Here is a 26888-nt window from a genome sequence, read left to right on the forward strand (position 1 = left end):
TCTGCGAGAATTCTTCTAAAGATTCCTCCAAAAAAATGTTAAGAATTTATTTTATCCACTACTGTACTGCTCAAGACTTTTCTTTATGATTACCTCCTGGGACAATACCAGCAATTCCTTGAAGGTTTCTTTCAAGGTTTATTCCAATGTCCCGTATTGTTATAGAAAAAAGATTCTTGCGGGATTTCCTAGAATGAAGCAAGAGTTCTCCAAATGATTGCTCCAGTATCACTATAAAATGCATTCCCACCCATCAAGCCCGTGCACAAGAGGGGGAGGGTTTGTTACCCCCCCCCCCCTCCATTACCGACGCTTCATACACCAGGCGCCCCTCCGCCTTTTGCTGAAATTGGGAAAAACCCCTCCCTTGGCTCCACTTCTGTGCACGGGCCTGCCACCCATGCATTTATTTTAAAATTTCTCCAGTAATTTTCCATGGGCCAGAAGTTTCTTAATAAATTTATCAATAGAATCATCTTGAAATTAGTGCACGAGTTTCTTCAGAAACTCGTTCCTCCTGGGATTCCTTTAGCTATTACTCGTGTGTTTCTTCACACATTTCGGTGGGAATTCCCCCCTAGGAATATTATCAGAATTATTCTAGAAACTTCTACAAAAAGTTGACAGAGACTCGGTGATTATTTCAGAGATTCATTCAATAATTGCTCTGGGGGTTTTCTTTATAAATTCAGTTTTTTATTTCCACTCTTTCAGGAATTATTGTTTGTATTTATGCAAGGTTTCCTTCAGGTTTTCTTGAATTTATCTTTCATTTTTCGGCCAAATGACTTTTTTGGCCAAATGGCGTTCGGCCAAACGGCATTCAACCAAATGTCATTCGACTAAATGAGCCGTTACTCTTCCAGGTATTCATTCAATAATTTCATATTTTTCAGATATTGATTCAAAAAAGCTCCAGAACTTTTTGCAGGATTTTTTTTGTTTTTGTAGGATTTTCTTCAGAAATTTCTCATTCAGGATTTTTTCTCTTTCATGTTATTAACCATGAAGAAATTTTATAAGAAATTCTTCTTCTATGAATTCCTTCAGAAATTCCTTCATGGATCCCTCATTGATAGATTTATACAAGAATTCCACCAGTAGCTTGTCGGTAGTTTCCGCAAGAACTCTGGCATATATTGTTAAGAGATTTCTTCAAAGTTTTTTCTATGGATTCCTGGTCGATCCTTCCAAAAATATCTTAAGCAATTTCTCACTGAAATTACTTTCCGAGTTTCTCAATTACTTAAAAAATCCTGTGGAGTTTCAGCAGTTATCCTATAACGGCTGTTTGAACAAATTTATCGATGAATTTCCGCCAAACCTCGTGAAAAAACTGTTGAAAAAAATCCCGCATTGAAATTTCTGAAGAAACCCCTCAAATCTGAAAAAGTCTCAGAAAATATTTTTGAAAGAATTTCTGATGAAAATCCAAGCGAGAATTTCTAAGAGAATCCCTGAATGTTTTTTTTTTAATTCAGTTAAATTTCGGTAAAAATGTTCGGAAATACTTTCGAATGCATCTCTAGAGGAAAATCTGAAAATATATAACTCCCAAAGAGATGAACCAGCCTAGGGCTGAAAATCTCTATAGTAAAATAATAATAATACATATAAATCCCAGCAGGAAGTTTTGAAAAAAAAAATCTTGAAACAGCCTTGGGCGGAATTCCTAGAAAATTTTATAAAGTAATTTTTCAGAAAATTCTTGAAGAAATCTTTCAACGAAATTCATTTTTTTTAATGTGAAAGATTTCGTCTAAAGAAATCCGTGAAGAAATTTCTAGATTTCTGATTTTTTGTTTTTCTCAAATCGCTGGTAGCATTTCTGAAAGTATTTTTGAAGCAGTTTGTGGGTATATTTCGCAAGGAATTCCTGTAGGATTACATAAAAAAACGCTGAACCATGAAATAACTCTAAATATTTCAAAAGCACCTCCTATAGAAATTCCTAGAACACATTTCTGAATAAATTCCTCAAAGAATCCGCAGAGAAATCCTTAAAATAATTGCTTGAGAAATTTCTGGGGAAATACATGGAGAAATAACTGGAGATAATCCTGAAGAAACCTCTGTATGAATTCCTGAAGGAATCTCTGGAGAAATTCCTGCAGGATTTTGTGGAAGTTCCTGGACACATTCTGGTGAGAATTTTCAAGAAAATTCTTAGAGCAATCCCTGAACAAATTTCTGATGGACTTCCAGAAAAAAAAGCCTGTAGGAATTTCTGATTCTGAATGAATCTCTGGAATATTTTCCGATGAAAACACTTCAAGAGTTTATGAAGGAATCTTTGAAATAATTTCTGAATTCCTGTAGAAATTTGTGAAGTAGGTAGTTAGTCCCTGGATAAACCTGTGAATGATTTCTGAAACGAATACTTCAAACAAATACTGAAGTATATCCTGACGGAGTTTCAAGAAGAAGTCAAAGAAGTGAAATTCTCAAGAAAATTTCTGAAGGCAACCTTCTGGAAAAATCCATCGAGCCATTTCGAAAGCAATCTATAGAAGATTTATTGATGGGACAAATGTATGAAGGTATCTCAAACGTTTGAAGGTATTTCATGTTTTTTTTTTAAATTAATCTCCAGAAATTTAGGAGTCTGCGGAGAATTTTCTGAAGGATTTCTAAACTTTTGATTTTCTGAGGGAATTACTGAAATCATTTTTGAAGAAATCTGAGAAATTTTGACAAAGATATCAATAAATCACTTTTCCATGTTTTACGAAAATGACCCCAAACTTTTGGCTGATACATCATTTTGAGGGGTGACACCAAACTTTTGGTCGATGACATCAAGAGTTAATTTACTTAATAATTTTTTTTTCTAGATTTTTCAGCTAAGTTTGGTGGAAAGCAGTTGAACACTAATAAAAAATAGGTTACATTACCGCTCTCATCTAAAAATTTGGTCTAAAAATATCCAGCGACAACAACGTAAATTTATATTCATTTTTAGAAAATTTGGCAACTTTAACTTAAGTTTACATACAAACATTTTTGAAAAAGTTTCATTTTAGTCATGTTCAAAGTTTTTTTGACTTATATTCTTTTGAATGAGACCTGGGGTTTTTAATCAGACGCAAATTAGCGAAGATATGGGCCTAAAAAATGACATGTTTTTGTGGGGGTGACCCGAAACTTTTGATCAGGAGTGTAACTTTAGTATGTAGAAACTCTTGGACGAATGTTTGAAGACTTATTTTGAGAGAAGTTCCAGGAAAAATCCTTGGAGAGCATCCTTCTGAAGAAAGTCTCGGAGGAGCTCATATAGTAGTTTTTGGATTAAAATATCGTATCAAATCCTTTTTTTTGTTGGGATTGAAGCCACTGCGAACATTACTTTGATCTGTTGTGTATTGAGTATCAATCCTTGCTGCAATTTTTGAAAAATTGTTGAAGAAAGCCCGAAGTAAAGTATTTTTTTTTAAATGCTTGAAAGGAACTATTGGAAGACCAGATCTAGGTATTCTTGGAAGAACTTCAAGAGAAGTAGTAGGAGGAACTTTAGAAAGTTTTCTTAGAAAATTTCTAGGAAGAAATTTGTCAAATAATCATTAGAGCAATCTTAAAAATTTGTTATATTTGAAATCTTGAAAACAATTCCAAGTGGAGTTTTTTGAAGTATTCCTGCGGAAGAATCATGACAATTTTCTAGAGATACTCTTGGGAAAATCCTGGAAGTTGTTCTAGAAGAATTTTTGGAGCAAACCTTATAAGAATTCTTCAAGAGATTGTTGAAAGAATCTCTGGAAAAAATGTTGTTAAAACCATTAATTTTTAGAGACATTATTATGAAAACATTCGAAACTATTCTTGATGGAATTGCTTGATAAATCCACGAAGCGATTTCTGTAGTAAACCAATTGAAAATTATTGGAAAATCCCGAAAGAATCCTAGGCAGATTTCATGTAAGAGTTACAAAGGAGTACCGTAAACCAGGGTCAAATTGATCTTCGAGTCGAAATTGATCACACGTTTTTCGGTTAGGTTTAGCATATTTTAAATAATTTCCTTTCAACTATTGTGCAATTGGGATCTGATACCAAACAATATTTGCTTGGAAACTATTTGGAGTATGTTTTATCTTACGAAAAATCGTCTGATCAATTTCGACCCGGAGATCAATTTGACTCCGGTTTACGGTATGTACTCCCAAGTAACACAACTTGTTGTATATGTGTTTAAAATTCACTATTCATACAAAGTCGCATGATTTTTTCGTGTTTTATCAAATTAATATCAAACACTTATAAAATCAAAACAGCGCAAAAAATGGCGGCTTATAAAACATCTTGTAGGTTATATAAGATGTATTCCAATACACATTTTGAACTGAAAAGGTACGTTCCCACGATCTATCGAATAATTATTAGTTGTAATCAAGTTGTTTATCAATTATAAAATCATGCAGAATACGAATATACTGCAATCACACTCATTGGTTAAAGTTAAGTTTCATTCTGGTGATATAACCTGCATAAAATATTTATGATACATGACTGTCTTAATTTTTATGAAGAAGCATTTTGGACGTTATATAGCTTGGAAAATGCATTTATATAACAAGCTCTTCAGATACTCGACTATACATTGTTTAACCTGTGCGGCTCTGTGGTCGTGTGGCTAGGGTCACCAAGCTCTTAGTCACATCGTGCTGAGGAGCGCGGGTTCGATTCCTGCTGCAGCTGTCAGGAAAAGTTTTCGGCTGTGCCACTGGGCGTTGCATGCTAGTCCGTTGTCTAGTGTCGTGCTTCCTTCAGAGAGCGACAAACTCACTGGAAGCATTGAACGTGTCCATGTCTTTAGAAACCTGACAAGAAGAAAAGTGCCAACAAAATATTTATTTTTCTAGAAAAATGCAGCAAGCTTCATCAGCATAATAATTGCTTCTAATGTCGAAGTCCATTATTTTTACGTTCTCGAATAACATACTTTATAATGGATTTTGCTCAGAAGGGTGCTATGCTGTTTGATCTGCGCTTCATGATTTATCGTGAAACATCCACTTTTACTCACCCATAACTCATGCGCCTTTAAATAAGCTAAAAATGTAGCATAAACCAATCATGTAATTTAGTTTTGTGAGATTTTTTTCATATATTTACACGAAAAAGCAATATGGCAGGCAATCCATGAACCCCAGAGTGCCGTACAAAAATATTGAATTATTAATAATTTCAATAAATACCATATCTGAGTGCATGATTATTGCGCAATCAAATCAAGGGAATTGTTAACTAATCATAACTACTAGTGTATTGCAATAAGAAAAAAAAGTATATGGGAATGTTTTTTAATTAATTATTGGTGTACTAATATTTTTCTTCGGAACTGTAAACATCATATTTTTTCTAATGAGAAATAGAATACATTTTCGTGACCTTTTAATAGACTCAGGACACTGTTGAAATCACCGTTTAATTACATTTATCGAGCAACAGATACAACAGATTTTATAACACCTTTAATTAACGTTTTCAATACGTCTAGATAACGTTTGCTCAACAAACTCATTTGTTACTTATAATTTAGTTTTATGATTATTATCACAGCGCCAAAATAACTGAATTACAACTTATTGCTTGCCTTGTTTACGTCTGTCAAAATGTCAAACATACTCAATAGTAAACACAAAGAACAGGCAGAGGTTTGTCATTGTTTTGCCGTTTTCGTGGGATTTTGAGCACACAGCGTACAATAGACTGTGAAAAGCGCACCGGATCCTTGCCGGAATCGTAAGTGATTGCTCTGTTTTGGCCGGGACGATAGAAGGAAAAACGGAGGCTGCTCGGTAAACGCCAAACCGGGAAGTTGATTAGAAAGTGAAACCGACTGACTCGACTGCTGCACCACTGCTTGCAAAAGAACTCGGCAGATATTTTCTAGGTGCTCAGCTGAGTATCACGCGAATGGTCCCGTTGGAATTCTACCGGTGCTCGATCCTACTCGTGATTAGTTGGCAGTGAGCGTTGGTTAGCTTAAGTGATGCATTTTGTGGGAACTATTGAGGTAGACTTCGCAGAAGAAAATCAAAAATCGTTTGCCACAAAAATGCCATGATTATCACAAAATGTAATAAAGTAAAACAGTGAACATTGGATGTCGATCTGACGAGATGATTATTAGTTCTTAATGCTCTATAAATGTTGGATATTTGTAGAATCATTGAATTCCAAACATGACAAAGCCAATTGCACTCTTTAGAAATTTTTCATCAGCCAACACTAATATAACTCAATTATTACACAACATGTTTTCTGATACGCTTATAAGGCTTTTATAAACCATCTTTTGAAACTGAAATTTTCAAAGATGTTTTCTGTGTTACTTGGGCTAAGTTCTTGAAGAAATTCTTTAAAAAAATCTAGAGTAGTGTATGGATGGATTCTTGAAAAAAAATATTGGAAGAATTGTAAGAAGAGTCCTTGTTTGCATTCTAAAAGATATTCTGGAAGCTGGATTTAGAATTATTGGAGCAAATCTAGCATAATCCCTGAAGAACATATAGAAGAGTCCTTGTAATAATAAATTTTAAAAAAATCTTGCAAGAATTCCTAAAATAATTTCTGTAGGAGTCCCTGAAAAAATGATCTGGAAGGTATTTAAAAAAATATTCCTAACTGAATCCGGAGAGAAACTCCTGGTGAACTAATTTCAATAATGGGGCACGTTCGATGTAGTACTAGATTTGTAGTAATGAGCTGAATTTTAGTATGGTGAGAAGGTCAGTTCTCTGTTTCTGCAATGAAATGGTACAAACAGCGTGGGTATTATGATTCCTTGCCTAATTTGATGCTGTTTGAGCAAAACTTTGGATTACTATGTTGTTTATGTTGTAAGAAATGGAGAAAACAACAACACTGTTATCCAAAGTTATGCTCAAACAGCATAAAATTAGGCAAAGAATCATAATACCCACGCTTTTTGTACCATTTCATTGCAGAAACGGAGAATTGACCTTCTCACCATACTAAAATTCAGCTCATTACTACAAATCTAGTACTTCACCGATCTGTCCTATATTCAGAATTTTTGAAGGAAATTGTAAAAGAAAACTGAATGAGCTCTTCAGACCTTTTATTCCAATAATGGTGAACTTGGGCGTGTTAGTGGAATACCTGTAAGTCCAGTCGGGTGTCCTATTAGACGCTGTAATCCACTTTACGGCCACTGATATTTCCCAGCTGTCTTGTAACCGATCAAGCCAATTTTTTGACTATGATAAGAGTATACTACAATCTTGTTACATTCCAAAAATTAACTGGATTGGTTGGAAGACAACCTGGGACAACCAGTAAAAGAACTTTGTAAAAACATAGGACAATTCAGCGCAAAGCTTTTAGCAGCATAAATGGGACGGTGCATGATAATGCGAATTTTTTGTAAAAATGTATTTCGTCAAATTTAAATGTTCAATGTCATATCATGCTTCCAGTTTCGCCTTAAGATCATTCCTAGGAATTTATCCAAGGATTCATTCCAACGATTGTTCTTGGATTTATAGTAGATTTTTCAAAGATTGAAAAAAAAAACTTCCAAGCATTCTTTCGATGTTCCGCAAAAAGGATTCATAATATAAATTTTTTTTTCAAAGATTTCTCCAGAACTTCAACCAAGGATTTTTTATACATATTTCCAAGAATTCTTCTAGGATTTCTGCAGAATTTGTTTAAATGTGTTCTCTGTATTGTGAAGTTAATATTTTTTCCGAAATTCTTCCTAGCATTCCTCCAGTTTTTCTTGGAAAGAACTGTCTTTAAATTGTTTTCATTATTTTGCCCAATAATCTCCAAGTTGTTTTTCCAGAATTGTGCTTGAAATGCTTCAAAGAATTCCTCCAGGAATTCTACCAAGGAAAACAGAAATTCTTCCAAGCTTTCCAACAGGATTTTTCCAAGGATTCCTTCTGGTATTCTTCCAAGGATTTATCTAGATTTTTTTAATGATTTATTCATGGATCCTGCACAGGTTCTAATAAAAATTCTGCTAAGAGTTCTCCCGAAATTTTTTTCTAGGATTTGTTATTCTAAAGAACTATTTTGGGATTGGATTTCTCAGTCATTAAGTGAAGACAAGTACTTTTTACTGTTCCGGCGTTTCGGCCTTTTTGTTGTGGCCTTCTCTAGGGATTTTATTGTCTACCGTCTACCGTCATGAATAACTTTTCCTGATTTGACCATGAGAGGAGAGATGGAGTTTTCATGCCTGCTGTTCGCTAGATTAACAATTTTGAGAAATCTTCTTTAGCGACACAATTACTTAACACTGCAACGACGCTCCTCTCATGGTTAAATCTGGAGAAATTATTCATGACGGTAGTCGGTAGACAGTACAATCCCTGAAGAAGGCCATAACTTAAGAGCCAAAACGTCGGAACAGTATAAAATACTTGTCTGGACTTAATGACTGAGAAAGCCAAGCCCAAGATAGTTGATCAGAATCCAGTCGAAATCGCCATTATTCTAAAAATTCTTCCAGGAATTCTACAATGATTCCTCTTGGAATCCTTCCATTGGTTAACAGAACTCCAGCCATTTGTATATCGTGGGGCACGAAAATCCAGTTTTCCCAAGCCAAAATTCATACCAAAAAGATCCAGAACCGTTATAATATTACCCGTCGCCCTCTTACTGGAGTTACTCAAGATGCTGGAATGTCTTCGGGAAATCACTTGGAAATGCATTTCGCATTTTTTCTGTAATTCTCAAAAACTTCATGGATCCTTCAAAAAGTCACTGGGTACAATTTTATCCAGAAAAAGTTTCAAGTACTTCAATTTTACCTTCTCATACCTTTTGTCAAAAATATCCGTAAAAAAAGCACTCACAAATTTTGCAATAGCAAATACTTGATTGAATGCTTGGAAAATTCTAGACTAACATGTGGAAAAGATTATTTATGTATTTATACAATTTAAAGAATTATGTCTCACTAACAGATAAAGGGGAATCAGCTCTAACTGTCGTTGGCTAAGTATTATATGAACAATTGTTACGCTCTTTTCAAATGTTGGTCTAGATATTCCAACGGATCCATGGAGCTAGTATCCTTGAACAAATTGGGTAGAAAAATATCCCAAGACATTTCTTGACATCCTTGAGAAAAATCCTGATGGATTCGTTGGAAGAATTGGTTAAGAATTCCTTGATGAAACCCTTAAGGGAATCTCTGAAGAGGAAACTTTCTAAGGAAATTCTGGAAACATTGTAGTATTTGAAATAACTTTAGAAAAATTCTTGGAAGTAATTCTTTAGTAGTTTTTATCAACCAATGTCCATCACAGCTCAATTATGACAGGATAATCGATTAGCACCAAATTCAATATGGGTCACACCACAATATTCCTAAATAATGGACGCAGTGTTTAAAAGGCTCTACAGATGAGGAAAAAAGTTCCTTAGGAATCCCTGAATGATTTTGGAGAAATTTCTGAAGACACTCTGCGTGAAGTGTGTTAAACACCTCTTGGAAGAATTTCCGATCCTTGAAGGATTACCCGGAAGAATTTGTGGTAGAGTTCCTGAAGGAACTTCCTGATGCAATCCTTTCGGGAGTTCCTTAAAGAATCCTTGGAAAAATGTCTGAAATCATTGGAGGAATTCCTGATCGAATTCTTAAAAGAATAGCTAAAGACATCATTAGATAAATTGCTGATGGTATCGCTGCAGAAACTCTGTATAAGATGCATAGTTTAAACATCTTTCACAACAACATCAATACCCAAAATTTGTAAATCCGGCACTTCGACATTTATCTGAATTCTCTGTCACATTGAACTCAATATTGCGCAGTTCTCAAAATGTTCATTTTGAACTGAATTTTACAAGAGTGACATATTGTTATTCTTTCTTAGTGTATAGGAATGTACAATTCAACAGCTAAGCAGTTTCCAATGCAATGGACAACCACCAGTAAGACTTAACCTCACTGATATCAAACTATTCTATCCAGGCAGTAAGCTTTCCTAAATAATCCCATCACACGCATGGGAATCGAATCACATGGTCAACTGATTATGCTAAATCCACATAAAACACTAAAACATCGGTTTGTTCTGACCGTCCGTCCAACCGTGCAGTGCCGTTCGATCGGAATTCCATTTTCACTTTCCATCTCCTCACAGGCTAGAAGCTTGGTACCTACCCACCATAAAATCCTGCACTTAAAACTTTGTCGTTTTATCCCTTTCCCCTGCCGCCGCCCACCCATTTCGTCCAAGCAAAGCAATCAACCACGCGACGAAGTGCCCGAGCCCAAACTGTCCCAGAAGTGATTTTTTCCCTCTCTTTGGTTATCGATTTTAGCTTACCGTAAACGATTAGTTCGATCGGGTCCGATGTCCGTTTGCCGGCGATGTTCTCCGCGACACATGTGTAGTTTCCGATGTCCTGAAGACCGGAGAGGTGGAGACAGAAATCGTCATTCCGGCATTCGGCGGTTCCGTCGTCGTCGCAATCGTCCAGTCAGTTGCGAAAGCCAGAGGATTCACAAGTTTGTTCACGCGACGGTAGGACGTCGTTTGCAGTTGGGCAGCAGTGTGGTCAACGAATTGAAAGGTGGTTCGGTTTCAGGACGGCATCCCATCATCCGATGGGAGAGATTTGCAGGCCGGAAAGTTGTTGTTTTAGGATGCCCATAAAATCGGTCCAGGGTACAAACCACGTGACGTCCAAAGCCAGCCAGCCAGCCAGTCAGCCAGTATCGCAATGTTGTCCACGGCAGTAGAGATGGGCGGCAGAAAATGGGTGAAATTGAAATAATAAAATAAAGTTTTATTATGGTTTTGGTCAAAGGTTCATCGGAACGAGGGGTAAGGGATCTATTTGGAATGGTTTGGGATGTTAGACTGATCTGAAAATGTTCAACTGGAAAATTTATTTTGGTAAAAGCTGGTCAAATAACTTTGTTTTATCTCATACAAATGCAGTCAAATTGGCAGAAACTTGGGGCATGTGGTTGTTGAAATTCAACCTTAATGCCCTGATTTAACTCTTAGGGGACTCCAATATTCCAAGAGATATTGTCAGGAATAAAGTAAATTTATGATTTCATGGAAGCTACCAAATTTGCCCTCAAATAATCTCACAAAAAGTCACACATTTTGACGGGTTCAAAAGCCCTTTTAACCCGCTGAGAAATCCTTGAAATCTCTTAAAACCCCACCGTAACCCCCTAGAGTAGCCTGGAATTGGAATAGCAATACAGATTACCTATTCCTAACTCAACAAAACAGAGAACACTATTCCTTAGTGTCATGAGACCCGTGCTGAGGACCGAATGATTGAGCAGATTTCTAACATGCTCGATCGTTTATGATACCCGTATTGTGAAACTCCCTTGAAACTCCTCTGAAATCTCCATAAGGTTCCAGTCAACCACTCTGAAGTTCGTTAACATCTCTCTAAGATTCTACCGAAACCCCGATGAATACCCATGGAGTACTTTGAAACTCCTTAGATTCTTTAAAAGTCCCAGGAATGTTTCTAAACCCTTCTGGAATCCTACTTAAAGTTCTTTGCATCCTCCTAAAACTTCTCAGGAATCCTCTCGAAATCGTTGGAAAATGCTGAAACCCAATCCCACCCCCGAATATCCCTTGAAACCTCCATAAGTCCTTATAAAACCCCTCTGGAACCCAGTGATGACTCCCTGAAACCCCCTGAAACCGCTCTGAATTCTGCCGAAGCCCCTTGTATACTTTTTGAACCCCTTGAAACCCATCTGCACCTCCTGAACTCCCTGGAGCACCTTCGAATCCGTCTGGGACACCCTGAAGAATTCCTCCCAGGAATAATTCCATTCAGAAATTCTAATGAACACCTTTTAAGAAATTTTGGAGAACTCCTCTCATAAAATCATGAAATTCCTCTCAGGAGTTCTGGAGAAATCCATTCAGGAATTCTGAAGAATTCATGTCAGGAATTCCGATGAATTCGCCTCAGAAATCATCTTAGGGGTTCCAGCGAATGCCTCTCGAAAATGATAGCGAATCCTTCCCAGAAATTATAGCGACTTCCTCTCAGGAAATCTGGAGAGTTTCTTTGAGGAATTCTAGAGAATTCCTCTCAGGATTTCTGAAGCATCCCATCGAGGAATTTTGAAGAATTTCTCTCCTCAGAGGAGCTCTTCAGAACTCATGAGTTGAATTCTCCTCAGAATTCCTGAAAGAAATTCTGCTCAGAATCCCACAGTAATTCTCCTCAGAATTCCTGAGAAGAATTTTCCTTAGAATTCCTGAAAATAATTCTCCTTAGAATTCCTATGAGTAATTATCTTGAATTCTTGAGAGGAATACTTAAGAATTTCCCAGAGCAATTCCAAACGATTCCCGGGAGGGAGTTCCTGATAGGAATGCTCCAGAAATCCGTAGAGGAATTCTCCATATTTCCTGTAAGGAATTCTCCTGAATTTCTGGGAGAATTCTGCATGACTCCTGAGAGTGAATAACCATAATTCCTGAGAGGAAATCTCCAGAATTACTGAGAGGAATTTTTCAGAATTCCTGAGAGTAATTTCCCTGAATTCCTAAGAGTATTGTTCCTGAATTCATTAATGTATTTTTTTGTATTCTTGAAAGGAATTCTCCTGAACTCCTGCGAGGAATTCGTTTCTAAAGCTTCGAGAGGAATTTTCCCAAATTTTGGAGAGAAATTCCGGTGAATGTCCGAAAGGAATTTCCTGAAAAATTCTCCTGAATTTCTGATAGGAATTCTTATGAATTCCTGAGAGGGTTTCTTCAGAGTTCCTGAGGGAAATAGTCCAGAATTTAAAAGAGGAATTCCCCAAAACTTTTGAAAGGAATTCTGCTACATTCCTGAAAAAAAATCTCATGAAACTTTCTGAGGAATTCCTTTCAGGAAAGCTGGAGTATTCCTCTAAGAAATTGTGTAGACTTCCTCTATATAATTCAACAAAATTCCTCTCCGAAATGTTGCAGAATTCCTCTCAGGGATTCTGGAGAATTCTTCGGTGGAATTCGAAAGAATTCCTCTCAGAACGTCAGAAGATTTCCTCAGGAGTTTTGGAGGTTTCCCCCCTGGAATTCAGGACAATTATTTCCAGATATGATGGTGAACTCCTCTCAGGAATTCCAGAGAATTTCTCTCAGGAATTCTAGAGAATTACTTCTAGTAATTCAGGAACATTCTTCTCAGGAATTCTGGAATCCCAGGTGGTATGCTTGAAGGTAGTTTTTTAGCAGTCCCAGCAGAAATTTCTAGAGAATCCATTCAGGCATTCCGGAGGGCATTTCTAGAGAAATTTTCGAAGGAAGTCGTCTTGGAATTCTTCCACAAATTGCTGATGGAATTTCTTTGAAAATTCATGTAGGGATTGCTTTAAATGTTTATCTAAAATACCTTTCCTTTTAACATCCCCAAAGTTTGTCAAGTAGTCGAGGACTGAGACGAGACTCGCGAAGAGGAAAAAAAGCAACGTCAAGTGCAGCCCAACTGAGCTGTCAGTTGTAGCCCGTTTGATTACGTTACCTAAAACGAGGAAAGTATTGCTATCTGAGACAAATTCTGAAGCCAAAATTCACTCCGAGCAGCATTTTCTTCTCCTGTACTGTCAAAAATAAATTGAAAATAAAATATTCCAACGATTACTTTGCTTGGCGATTGTTGGCGATGCAAAATTTCATTTCAACATGAATTTGTGCGTGAACGGGATTCAGTCACACTGCATGTGAGGTGATGCGGTCACGTACGTGTTTGAACCACCAGCCCAAAACATAATGTCAACACAGATAGGAAGAAGAAAATAATAACAAAGTGGAGAAAAAGAAGACCGTCTTCGCGAGTCTCGTCTCAGGTCGAGGATGATCAAATGCTTCTCATCAGTGCTGTCATGGTAAAATCGGAAATGGTTCTTCAAGGTATCTAAATTTTAGGGCCCACTTTACTTCACAACCCCAATAGAATGACTTCACTATTGCACCTAATTGCGAATTATTTTGCGAAACCCCCTCCATGCATTACTACATATTTCCAATTTTCTATGGTTATTGTGGAAGGAATACTCCTGCTGGAAATCTTTTTATGAGTGCCGCAAGAATACTTAAATTCCAAGCATCCAGGGGCACCGGCAGAATTTATTTTGCAGATTCCTACAGAGTCGAGCAAACTTTTTCTGGAAGCATTACAATAAAAAGATTATCTGAATTTCTTAGAATGATTTCAACAAGATTTTCCTCAGGTATCCCTTTAAAATGCATTCCTGCCCATGCATTTCTTCGAAAATTTATCCATGCACTTTTCCAAAGATTTTTCTAGGAATTCTTCTAGGAACTTTTCTTGGGACTTCTACGTAAGTTTCTAAGAAATTTCTCAAAATATTTTTCTTGAAATTGGTCCACCGAATTCCTCAAAAATTCCTTCTGCATTCCTTAAAGAGTTCTTTACGAAATGCCCTTAAGTACTGCTACACGAGCTCATGCTAGTATTTCTTCAAACATTTCTGAACAAATTCCTCCAGAAATTTCGACAGAATTTTCTCCAAGAGGTGGATTTTTTCTTAGAATTTCGTCTGAGGTTTCTCTAGGAATTCCTTTAAACGATTCGTTTTCTTCAAAAGATGCAATTCTAGGAGATTTTTTTTGCAAAAATTAAGATATTCTTTCAGAGATTTTGTTTTTTTAGGTATTTTATCAACTGTTGCTTTGATTTCTTGAAGGATTCTTCAGGTATTACTCTATTTATTCGTAGATTTTCTTTTCCCATTTTTATTTTTTTTAAACTCCTCTAACAAATTTTCAATAAGGTACACCGGGGCAAGTTGAAACGGGTGGGGCAAGATGAAACAGCGGATTAACTTGATGTTTTCTAATGATGATAAACAGCTTTATCGCCATAACACATAGTTTTTGATTCAAACAATCTTTTAGCGAAGGATAAATTTCCAAATTATATTGAAATCTATTCCAAAACTTCGTGTTACATCTTGCCTCACCCGTTTCAACTTGCCCCGGTGTACCTTAGATTTTTCTGGAAGTTCCTCCAATAGCTATTCCAGGTTTCTCCAAGGACTGCATAGGATCTATTCCCTTCTCTCACGGATTCTTTCGGATTTTTCCTGAAGGTTTTTTTCAACAATTCTTGCAAAATATATTTCAGAATCTCTTCGTTAGTATTTTCCAAGAAATTTTCAAGGATGTTTTTTAATACATGAAGAATGTCCATCAGTTCTTCTACGCATTTTTCGTTTTTTTTTTCATTTTAATTTTTTTAATTAAATTATTCTTTTATGAAATCCTCTGAGATTGTTTTTGTTTCTGTGGGACTTCCTTCAGGTAGTAGCGGTTATTGTGTGCAAATGCCCTTAGATATTGTTGAAGATTTTTTTTTTCCAGAGAATCCCTTCGAAGGAATCTCTAAGATTTTTTCCAAGGATTCCTTCAGAGTACTCTGCTGGAATTGCTCAAAAAAGTATTAAAAACTCCTTCAATAATTTCATCTGTACCTTTGGTTGTGATTTCTTCACGTTTCTCAATAAATCCCTCCAGAAAATTCATAAACATTTTATTTAATTACTTGCAGAGTTCAGCCAGAAATCTCTTATGATTTTTTTTAAGAATTTTGGAGATGTCTTTAGGAGTTTCCACGAGTGTTCTTCTAGTTATTAACTAATTCAACCAGGAATCGCTCCAGAGATCACTCTAGAAATTTCTTCAGGAAATCCCGGAAATCCTAATTCAGGGATAGCGTAAAGATTTTTTCAGTAGTTTCAACTAAATCTGCAGGGATCTGTAGGGCAGAAGTCGCTGTAGATGAAAACATCTCCTTGAAGGATTTTCAGAGTAATCACAGCATGAATTAGTGTAAGAATTGCAAAATGTCTGAATATGTCTTCAGGGGATACAGGGATTCCGTCTAGGTCAATCTCTGGAGTATTTGAAGAAAGATCGAGAAAACTCCTGTAGGAATTTTTTCAAGCTTTCTTGAGATATACCTTAAGAAGCAATCCGGGAAAACCTTGGTGAAGTTTCCAAAAAAGTTTATTTAGGAATTTCAAGAAAAACTCGTATAGAAATTCTTCAATAAATTCTTAAAGGATTTTCCGAAAATTATCTTAGAATAATCTGTGGATGAATTTCTGGGAAAAAAAATCCTTTTGAAACACCTAGGGAAACGCCTTAATCTGCATCTGTAAATATCAATAGAAAAAAACTTTTGAGATATTTCTAAGGCATTTTTGTAGAACATTCTAGGAAATATTTCCGAATAAATTTCCTTGAGAATTCGTGGATGAATTCTTTGACAAATACAGGTTCTCATTCGTGCGTAAATTTTCAATGTAGTCCCTTGAGCGATTCCTGAACATATCTCTGACGGGGTTCCTGATGAAATACCTGAACGAATTTGTAAAAAAGTCTCCGGTAAAGAAACCACTGGAAGAATTTACGAACGATTCTTTTTTTTCAAGGAATCCAAGTAGAAAATTCCAAACAAACACCAGGAAAAATAACCAAAGATTTTCTTAACGAATCCCTAGAAGAATTTCCAAAGTGATGTTGAGTTTTAGAAGCAACCCATCTTGCAACCCATAGAAATCAGGAGTTTTTGTAGATGTTCTTGGAAAAATTAATGAGGAATCCCAGGAGAAATCCCTGGAGAAATCCCTGGAGAAATTCCTGGAGAAATCCCTGGAAAAAAGTCTAAACACAATAAAACATCGGAGGAGTTTCTGAAAGAAAGACCAAATTCTTCGAGTTATTTATGAAGTAATCCTTGGATTAATTTTGGAAGAAATCCACAGTATGTTTCTTTGGACTTGAAATTCTTTGAAAATTTTAGCTTTTGATTGTCTTAGAACAAATGCTGAAAGTATATTCGTGGATGGTTTCTTGAAAAAATTCCCGTACGAATTTCTGAAAAAATCTATAAAGAAACCCCATAAAAGATTTTCTGGAAGATTTTTTAAAGAAATTCTGGAGGATCTTCTAGAAGAAATTTTAAAGAAACCCACTTAAGGCAAAACTGGAAGCATTTCCTCACTTTTTGGTTTTTGATTTTTTATCAAAAAACGAAGCAATATTTTCAAAATCGGTTTTCGTGCACATGTAGAGTATGGATCAAGGTATCTTCAGAATTTTTTTGTAGTTGAAAATATTTTTCGTTTTTGCAGAAACCATTTTTGAACAAAATTTCACAAAAAAATTGTTTCTGCAAAAATGGAAAACATTTTCCACCTCAAAAAAATCAGAAGATACCTTGATCCATACTCTACATGTGCACGAAAACCGATTTTGAAAATATTGCATCGATATTAAATAAAAAATCAAAAACCGAAAAAAATAGAAAATGCTTCCAGTTTTGCCTTAAATTGCTCCTAACGAACTGTTTGGAAGAATAAATTCAAGAATTCCTAAAGGAATCTAATCCGAAATCTCTGAAGGTTTTTCTGGAAGAATTTCTTGAAAAATCCATTTGAGAGTTTTCGAAGGAGTTACTTATTCAATTTCTGTCGAAATACCATGAGGATTTTTTGATGAATTCCTAAAGATATCCATGCACGGTTTTCAAATGAGGCCTTCGACAATTTCCTGAAGAAGTTTATCAAACATTTTTTTGAAGAAATCTCCAAAGGAGAAAAAAATCTAAGACGGAGAAACGCATGAAGGCACACAAGCTATGGATCGTATTTCATTTTAAAAATATAAAAAATATCGAAAAAAAAATACACCAAGGCCATTTTGTTATACCCAGAAGGGCGGATACAATTGGGGATTTTTTTTAATTATAATATCGGATGATCTCTTTGGTTTAATTGATTATTGAAAAAAAAATTGTCTTCCCCTGGGGTTCCTCAAGGTATTCTTTAGAAAATGCTATCAAGGATTGCTACCTAAGCACATGCTTGAACTCTTTCATATATTCCTCAAACTTTCTGAAAGAATTCTTTTAGAAATATTGTCAGTTGCGGTTTTCTGGAGATTTCTCCGATTTTTTTTGTAGAAATTTTTCAAAGGTTCGCCGATTATTCCCAGAAATTTCTGAAGGGTTTTTTTAATTCAGATTTTATTGCGAAAACTTTTCCAAAAAAATGTTGTTTGAATTTCTCCAGCGGTTCCTACAGGGATGACACCATTTATTGAGACGTTCTCTCGGGCATCAATTTTGAAATTCTTCTAGAAAATTCTCAAGAGATTCTTCTCGAATTCTTCAAAAGAATATTCCTCCGACAGTTGCTCTCATAGTTCCTACAGGTATTCATCCAGATATTACTTGAACTCAGACCTTCTTTCTGGATTCAACAAGATTATCTCAACCTTTCCTGCAGAAAATTTTTGGAATCTATTCCTAAGTCTATTTCATGGAATTTTTCGATTTTTTTTTTTTTCAATGGAATCTCTTGAACAGTTCCTATAATTATCGTACAAATTGGAACGAAGGTTCTCAAAATTTATTAAAGTTTTTTTTTTCACGGGTAGGGTTCACATATTTATGAACAAAAACTAAATTGAAAAAAAATCTGGATCGCCTAGTTTTTCGGAAAACTCCAGTGGAATACAAACATTTTCCACAGCCACCACTTTTTGAGACTTTTTGTCTCCCCCTCCCCTTCAAAAATTTTTGGCTTGATTTTGCATTTTGAGGGGGCAGACAAAAAATATTTATCAAAATATCGGATTTTGTTAAAAAATCTTTAACAAATCCAATGAGTTATTAATATTTTTAAGATTAAATAATTTATTACTTTTATCCCCCCCCCCTCGACCAGCCAAAGGGTGGTAGGACAAAAAGTGAAATAAATATTTGTAACGGCCTAATTTGAATAAATCATAACTCAAGAACGAAGCATCGTAGACACATTTTTTTTATGAAATCATAAATGAATTTTCTCCAGTTAGCCTAGTGGTAAGGCTTTGGATCGCCAATCTGGAGACAGCGGGTTCGATTCCCGTTCCGGTCGGGAACTTTTCTCGACTGCCCTGGGCATAGTGTATCATTGTACTTGCATCACAATAGGCAATGGCAACAAAGAAAGCTCTAAAATTAATAACTGTGGAAGTTCTCAAAGAACACTATGTTCAAGTGAGGCAGGTAAAGCTCCAGCTGGAATGTCGAGCCAGAAAGAAGAAGAAGAAACAAATTTTCTCAGTAATTGAACAAAAAAATACAAAATAAAAATTGTTTTCCACAAAATTTTCCACAGTTGAGAAAAATCGGTTGGAAAATGTTTTTGGAAGGAAATTACATAACCCGGGTAGAGGTGAATAACAAACCAATAACTAAATAATAACATATTTTGTCATCATATCTAAATTTGCAATTCTTTAGATTTTAATGGATAGCTCAGGATGACACATAAATAACAAAACATGCTATCATTGTAAAACTTGTAATTGGCGAGTTATTATTGAATAGTATAATAATATAATAATAACAAATATTACTATCATACTATCAGCCATAATATCAAAACAATAACATAATTTACCATCATGTTAAAATATGTTATTATTTTGACATTCTTTTTGCTATTATTTTGTTATTGCAATGGCAAAATCAGTTATTCTTTAGTTGTTATGCCATAGAAGTTTAGTTATTATTTTTGTTATTTTAACTCTTATTTCAAACAAACTAATTGCAAGTTTAGCCATTCAAACATTCTATTTTAATGGTAAAATTTGCCCTTCTTTTGCCATTTCGCTCTACCCGGGAAGCTATATCCTGCGAAATGTTCAAGATGTGGTTTTTCTCCGTTCCTGAGTTATGGCTAATCGCCACAAAGGGTTAACAAATTACCTGAGTATTTATGAAATATCTTAAAGTGATTTTTGGAGCATTTTCTAAACCAGTCTAAGCAGAACACCACACAGCAACGGTGGGAATTTATCCAGTGCCGAATGGGTCCGGACTGTGCACACACATCGGGTCGGTTTGGATAGGTGATTGAACGCGTGTTATATTGAATATTAATAGGTTTTAACAGAGTTTACGGCTCGACCCATCGCAGCAGTGTGGGTATGTGGATGGTGGGAGGGGACTACGGGTGGAAGGAGGTAAAAGGATTTTCGAACTGATTCGCTCGTTCCGTGCTCGGCGTTCGTTCGCGCGATCCGCACCTGTAGTTTTACGGCACTTATCAGGATGTTTCCCTCGGAGCTGAACGTGAGCAGCGGACTGCCGGCGAGGGTGAAATTGTTTTTCAACCACGTGATTTGAGGCTTGGGATAGCCCTTCGGGGCAGTGCATTTAATTTCCAGCTTTGTGCCGGCCTCGGCGCGCAGCTTCGGTGGGGCCGGGAGGACGAAGTTCTTTTTCAGATCTGCAACGAGAATGGAAAGAGAGAAAAAGGGGAATTTTTTTGATGGGATTTGTTGAGATGATTGGAAATTTTGAACAGTGCTGTATAGTAATGCTTTGCTTCGGTCGGAAACTCAATTTGCAATAATTTTCTTTCAGTATTACTGAATGTTTGAAGGAATTCGATGCTCATTAACAGAACTTTTTGCTTGAATGGAAATGAAAATAAATAACAAAAACTACAACAAATCCAGCTCTTGCCGAAAAGCGTGACCCAGATCCACGACACACCACTACGTAGTGTCATCTTTTATGATTTATGCATGAACTCTGACGATACATCACATCGATACGCTTTGCTAGTCGCCGCCGCCGCCACCACCAGTCGTCTTGTTTCCATCAATTTGTCTAGCTTGGCGCGGAGTTTTGTGCCAGAAAAACGTGCTCATAATTTCTCAAACGGCATCGGTAAGAACACGAGCAGCGAATGCTAATGCGCTTCTTCGACTGCAGTAAACATATACTCCACTGGAAAAATGGGCGTCCGATGCCAAGTCCAGCTTTTGTTCATTTGATACTTGAGATTTAAATTTATCTAGAAAACGAGGATTATTCCTAACGTCAAATAATTATCGTGAAACAAAGCATTTAAAACATAGTAATAACCAAATCCATCTTCACTGAATGATGCTCACGGTGCTTGAATTTGAGCTTGATCTACTTTTTAATGCAAGCCAATTGCAAGATAAAGGGAACTTTTACAGTCAACTGAATGCTGTCGTGAACAAGATTTTGAAAGGTGATATCAATATCCTCATGCGCAACTTCAACGCGAAGGTTGGCTCCGACAACTTGGGCTATGAGCACGTCATGGGACGCCACGGCTTCCGAGAAATGAGCGAAAACGGAGAGTTGTTTGCAGAGTTTTGTGGCAACTATGTGTATCGTTCTCAAAGTCCTCTGCAAAGTGATCCTTAACCGGATACAGGAGAAGCAACTCTCCGACGGCAGCAAGTCACGCTCCGTATCATCCTGGAGCAAATCAATAAATTCCTAGAGTCTCCGAGAAGTCTCGGATTTTTAAAGCAGCTGAAATTAACGGCTACGATAAGGGTTTCGTAGACAAAATTCTCCAAAAACATAAACGGAAAAAAAAACGCCGGCAGAACATCACGACCCTACAACCTGCAACAGAAGAAGTTAGAAGAAAAGTCACAAATCCAATTAAAACACACTCCGACGACAAGGACTTCATGTTGTACATAAGAGCGACAACACGTTACGCGATCTACTGTTTAACTTGAAGGACAAAGTTCCACCGGAAGAGCAATCTGGCATATACCAGGTACCTTGCAACGACTGCCCGGCGGTTTACATCGGTCAAACACGCCGCAAGGTCAAGGTACGTTTGAAAGAATATAAAAACGCAGTGGAAACCAACAAACCCAACGAATCCGGAGTGGCGGCACATACGGTAGCTTCTACGCATAGCATAGACTGGAAGAATGCGAACCAATCGACAACAAAGGTAATTTTAACCCTTTGATGATTGTAAGAACGATAAGTGTTATGTCTTGTCTCGCGTGTCGCGTCTTGTGAATATCGTGTACCTAGTTCTTACGTTAACAAAACGAACCAATAAGTGTTTTTCCCTACCTGGTGTTCATTTAATTCGAAAAAGCTTTCGACCGTCTCAATCACGGAAACATGTGGGAAGCCCTCAGGCGCAAGGGTCTATCTGAGAAAATCATCGGCCTCATTGAAGTACAGTACAGGGCATTTTTATGCAGAGTAATGCACAACGGTGTTTTGTCCGATCCCATCCGGGTCGTTGCTAGAGTGTGGCAAGTAGAGGTGTGCGCCGCCGCCGCCGATTATTTCTCGACGCGCCGCCGCTTACGCCGCCGAACTCCAATTTTCTACGCCGATATCAAAAACGCATTGATAAATTATATTTTTTCTTGATTTATTTCATTACAATATATCAAGCAATGGAGTCATCTGCATGCATAGCATTTGTAAGGTCGTTTTCAGTGGTGGTCCATTTTTTTGGTCCAAATTTATAACAGTTCTAAAATATTGAAAGAGTCTGTCCTTTGAATTAAAGCGAGCTTACAAAGATACCGGGGGTTCCTGAAGATAACTGATGGCTGAAAAAATAATCTAGGGATTTCGAAGAAAGTGCTGGTGATTCTGAAAAAAAATGTTGTTGTCGTGTTCATCTCCAGAAGAGATGGAATTTCTTCAGCAACTCTTTTGAGGATTCTTCCAGTAGTTTCGCCAAGCATTCCCCTAAGAGTACCTCCAGGAACTCTAGAAGGTCCATCGGGAAATCCGAGGGTTTCCTCCGAGACATCCTCTAGGTGTTTCTACAGACGTTTCACTGGGACTTTTTGCAGTACTTCCCCTAGAAACTCCACTAAGAGTTACTCCGGGTATTCTTTAAGGAGATCCTCCAGGAATTCATCTAGAAGTCTAGACATTTTTCATGTGAATTCCTTTAGGAGATCATCCGGCAATTCCTCTAGGACAGAGGGACGAATGACCACTAGGTTAAAGTCCCTCTTCAAAACCAAATACACACACACACACAATTCCTCTAGGAGCACATCCAGGAATTCCTCTACGAGTTCTTCAACGAGTTCATCCGGGAATTCCTTAACGAATTTCTACAGGAATTTCTTTAAAAGTTCATAGAAATTGCACTGGAAATACCAGAAGTCTCCTCCAATAATTCCTCTAGGAGTTTCTCTTGTAATTCCTGTAGGAGTTCTTGCGGGAATTCTTCTGGGAGTTTTTCTTGCAAGTTCTGTAACAGTTCCTCTTGAAATTCTTCCAGGAGTTTCTTTAAGAGTTCGCCCGGAAATTCTTCCAGAAGTTTCTCCGAACATTCCTCTAGAAGTTCCTGTGGGAATTTCTCTAGGGTTTCCTCTACGAATTCTTCCGGGAATTCCTTCCCTTCCGAGTTCCTTCGGGGATTCCTCACCATTTTTTCACTAAGAGTTTCACCGTGACTTTCTCTAAAAGTTCTTCCGGGAATTCGTCTAGAAGTGCTTCCGGGAGTTCAAATATCTTGGAAACACCTTTACGAGTTTCATCGGGAAGAAGTTCCCCAGGCAATTTCATTACGAGTTGCTATATAAGTTTTTTTAGAACTTGCACTGGGTATGCCAGGAGATTCCTTCGAGAAGTCCTTAAACAATTTCCCCGAAGGTTCCTCAAGGAGTTCTCCCAGGAATTTCTCTAGAAGTATCTGAGTTCATCAGGGAATTGCTCTACGAGTTCTTCCGGGAATTTCTCCACGAATTTCTTGGGAATTCTTCTAGGAGTTCCATCGGGAGTTGCTCTAGAAATCCGGGAATTCCTCAAGAAATTCTTCCGGAAAATCCATTAAGGGTTCATCCGAGAATTCATCTATGAAGACCTCTGGTAATTTCTCTACGAGTTCCTCCTTGAATTCCTTTTCGAATTTCTTCGGCAATTTCTCTACGAGTTCCTCCGGAAATTCCTCCGAAAGTTCCTGTGGAAATTACTTTACTAGTTGCTTTATAAATATTACTGGGAGTTGCACAAGGAATGCCCGGAATTTCCTCCGAGAATTCTTCTATGAGTTCCACCGGTAAATCCCCTAAGAATTCCTTCGAAAATTTCTCTAAGAGTTCGTCCAGTCATTCCTCTAAGAGTTCTTCTAAGAGTTTCCCCAAACGTTCCTCTAAGAGTTCATAAGGGAATGCTTCTACATGCTCTTTTGGAAATTCGTTTAAAAATTCATCCGGGAATTCCTCTAGGTGTACCTAGAGGAATGTCTCTACGAGTTCCTCCGGGAATTCTTTAAAGAGTTTATTCGGAAATTCCTCTAGAAATTCCACCGGGAATTCCTCTAGAATTTCTTCTAGGAATTCCTTTAGAGGGTCATTTTGGATATTTTTTGGGCAGCTGATTCACCATAACAATCGTTTCAATAAATTTTCAAAAAACATGTGAAAAAAAAAATAACTGAACCGCAAGGGGCTAGTCGCTTGGAACATTGTGCCAAGAGGTGCCAAGCACACCGAAAATAATTGGCGCAAGTAAAGATGTGCTCAGCGACTCCCCCTTGCTGAACCGTAACTATAAACATGTCATTGCACTAGCATTGCATCTTCAAAATTATGAGTTACTAAAAAATAAAACACTAATATTGATTAACGGAATTAACAAAAATTTATAAATTATGACCACGCCGTTTCACGCCGCCACCGCCGCCGCCGCCGCCGTCACCGAAAATTCATTCGGCGTCACGCCGATCACGCCGCCGCCGCCGCTCAAAAAAGTGCAAAACGCCGCCGCCGACAGATTTCAAATCGGCGCACACCTCTAGAGGCAAGGATGGATATTATCACCGCAACTGTTCCTCATCGTAATCGACGAGATACTTGTAGGTGGGATTGACCGTGAACCAAATCGTGGATTGCTGTGGCAACCTATTACCATGGAGCATCAAAATTACTTTGAATTGGCTGATGATGTTGCTCTTCTAGTTCAACGGCGCTCTGATATGCAGAGCAAGCTCGATGACCTTGCCAATCGCTCCTCAGCGGCAGGTCTCATCATCAACGTCAACAAGACCAAATCGTTGGATGTAAACACGGTCAACCCTTCCAGCTTTACGGTAGCTGGGCAATCAGTGGAGAATGATGAAAACTTCCAATATCTTGGTAGCCAAATTGCGGCCGATGGCGGCACCAAGATCGACATAGGTGCAAGGATCAAGAAGGCGAGGGTTGCTTTTGCGAGTTTAAGAAATGTATGGAAAAACCAGTGGGGTGACACGGCTGTTAAATTCGGTACATCGCCGCTCCACCCAACATCATTTTTGGTACGGCGCGTTTTGGTACCCACTTTCTGGTCGGTTTACCCTAACTTGCTCCTGATTTTCGGGTGTGTGGCTCGTGTGTTGCTAGTGCTTATTTCAGAAATTACACATTTCAAACGAAATCGTTGTTTTTGATGATTGTTTCTCTTTCCTTATCACTTTGCACGATATTATACGTAGCAGCGAAGCAGTGTCGATGTTTCCAGCGCATTTTTTCCATGAATTAAGAAATCAAAACAAAAACATTGGACGCCATGTTGAATTGAATGCTGGGTAGATGATTCTGGCCCTTCGTCATCCCCCTGGTAAAAACAACCAGATCAGTCGACGCACCAAAATCCGAAACCTGGTGTGTATCAGTGGAGAACACTCAACGGCTGCAGGTCTTCATCAATAGATGCCTGCGGTATATAATTCGTGCATGGTGGCCTCACAATTGGATCTCCAACGTGGAGCTCCATCGTCGATGTCATCAAAAGCCGATAGCGACAGAAATTCGGGAGCGAAAGTGGGGGAGGGTCGGCCACACTCTACGCAGGGGCGGAAACGAAATCTGCAAGCAAGCGTTTGATTGGAACCCAGCAGGTCATCGCAGCAGAGGTAGACCCAGAGGTTCATGGCGGCGCAGCCTCAACTACGAAATCAAGTAGGCCGACAGAAATTTGACATGGTCAAGGCAAATGGCTGGCAATCGCCCAGGATGGAGATCTTTCAAGTGGGCCCTCTGCACCACCATGGATGCCCAAGTCCAAGTCCATTTTGTGGGAAGTGATGATACAATCTCTCGTCCACGTGAAATCACCACTACATCAGAGCAAGTTCAAACGGGTCAAATAGTATTTGGAAATGGTGGCGTAATAGAACCTCCTCTTAGGTGCGTGGTTTTGCTATTGATTGGTGTAAAACTGAATCAATGTTTCCTGCCAAAAAACTGTGAATTGCGTGATAATCATTATTATTATTAATATTTATTAAAAACATTTCACCACTCCTGTGGCCAGGCTTGTCCACACTGAGCGCATGAAAATTCTGCTCTTTTGATTTACACCACAAAAACCATAGTGTTTATGCCATCTTCTTTTCCTACCTGATGGAAGGATGTTTGAATATTCTTAATGACATTTCGAACTGTCAAAATATCGCACCGCAGTGCCGCACTGAGCTTGCAAAGAGAAATTCACTGGGGTGAATTCACCCGGGTGAAATTCTCTTTGCGCGCACAGTGTGGCACTGCGGTGCGGTTTTTTGACAGTTCAAAATGACATTTAGGTAATTTCAATATCCTTCTATCGGGTAAGATAGGAAGATTGCACGATTACGATGGCTTTGGTGGTGTAAATCAAAAGAGCAGAATTTTCATGCGTTCAGTGCGGACAAGCCTGCCTGTGGCATTCATGTCCGATGATAATCATGATTGTTTGATTTATATTGTAATGTGACAAAACATTCACGCATGACCAAAGAAAATCAAGGGTAGCTGAAGCTTATAAATAAAGTATTTCTATCCAAGCACCCAAAAATAAAATAATGTAAACAATTATAAATTCCAGTCAGGTACAAAATTCTGCCGGATAATTGAAATGTACGCTGAAACACAAATCACGAATGAACAAGTGCCGTGCAACAGAAATTCAAATATTAATAATTTATCAACTTTATGAACTGCCAACAGTCCGATTTCAATCGGCAATCAATCACGATCCTATTCAATGATCAACCAACTGTTGTCGAGCCGACAGATTAATATTCCTCACACGTCGTCCATTCATGAAGGGAA

The 26888-nt window shown here is 37.6% G+C and overlaps 1 protein-coding gene across 2 annotated transcripts in view; it reads right to left on the reverse strand.

Annotated features, from left to right (window-relative positions):
• LOC109407262 (netrin receptor unc-5) overlaps window positions 1-26888 on the reverse strand; it is a 468026-nt gene that overhangs the window by 183965 nt on the left and 257173 nt on the right. For both annotated transcript variants that reach the window (XM_062850699.1, XM_062850698.1), the window contains exons 5-6: window positions 20076-20278; window positions 10317-10395 (exon numbers count right to left, since the gene is read on the reverse strand). In XM_062850699.1, coding sequence (XP_062706683.1) covers window positions 10317-10395; window positions 20076-20278 — 282 coding nt within the window. The remainder of the gene's footprint in view (window positions 1-10316; window positions 10396-20075; window positions 20279-26888) is intronic.

The sequence above is a fragment of the Aedes albopictus genome, chromosome 2 (assembly GCF_035046485.1).
Source record: "Aedes albopictus strain Foshan chromosome 2, AalbF5, whole genome shotgun sequence".
Classification (NCBI taxonomy): domain Eukaryota; kingdom Metazoa; phylum Arthropoda; class Insecta; order Diptera; family Culicidae; genus Aedes; species Aedes albopictus.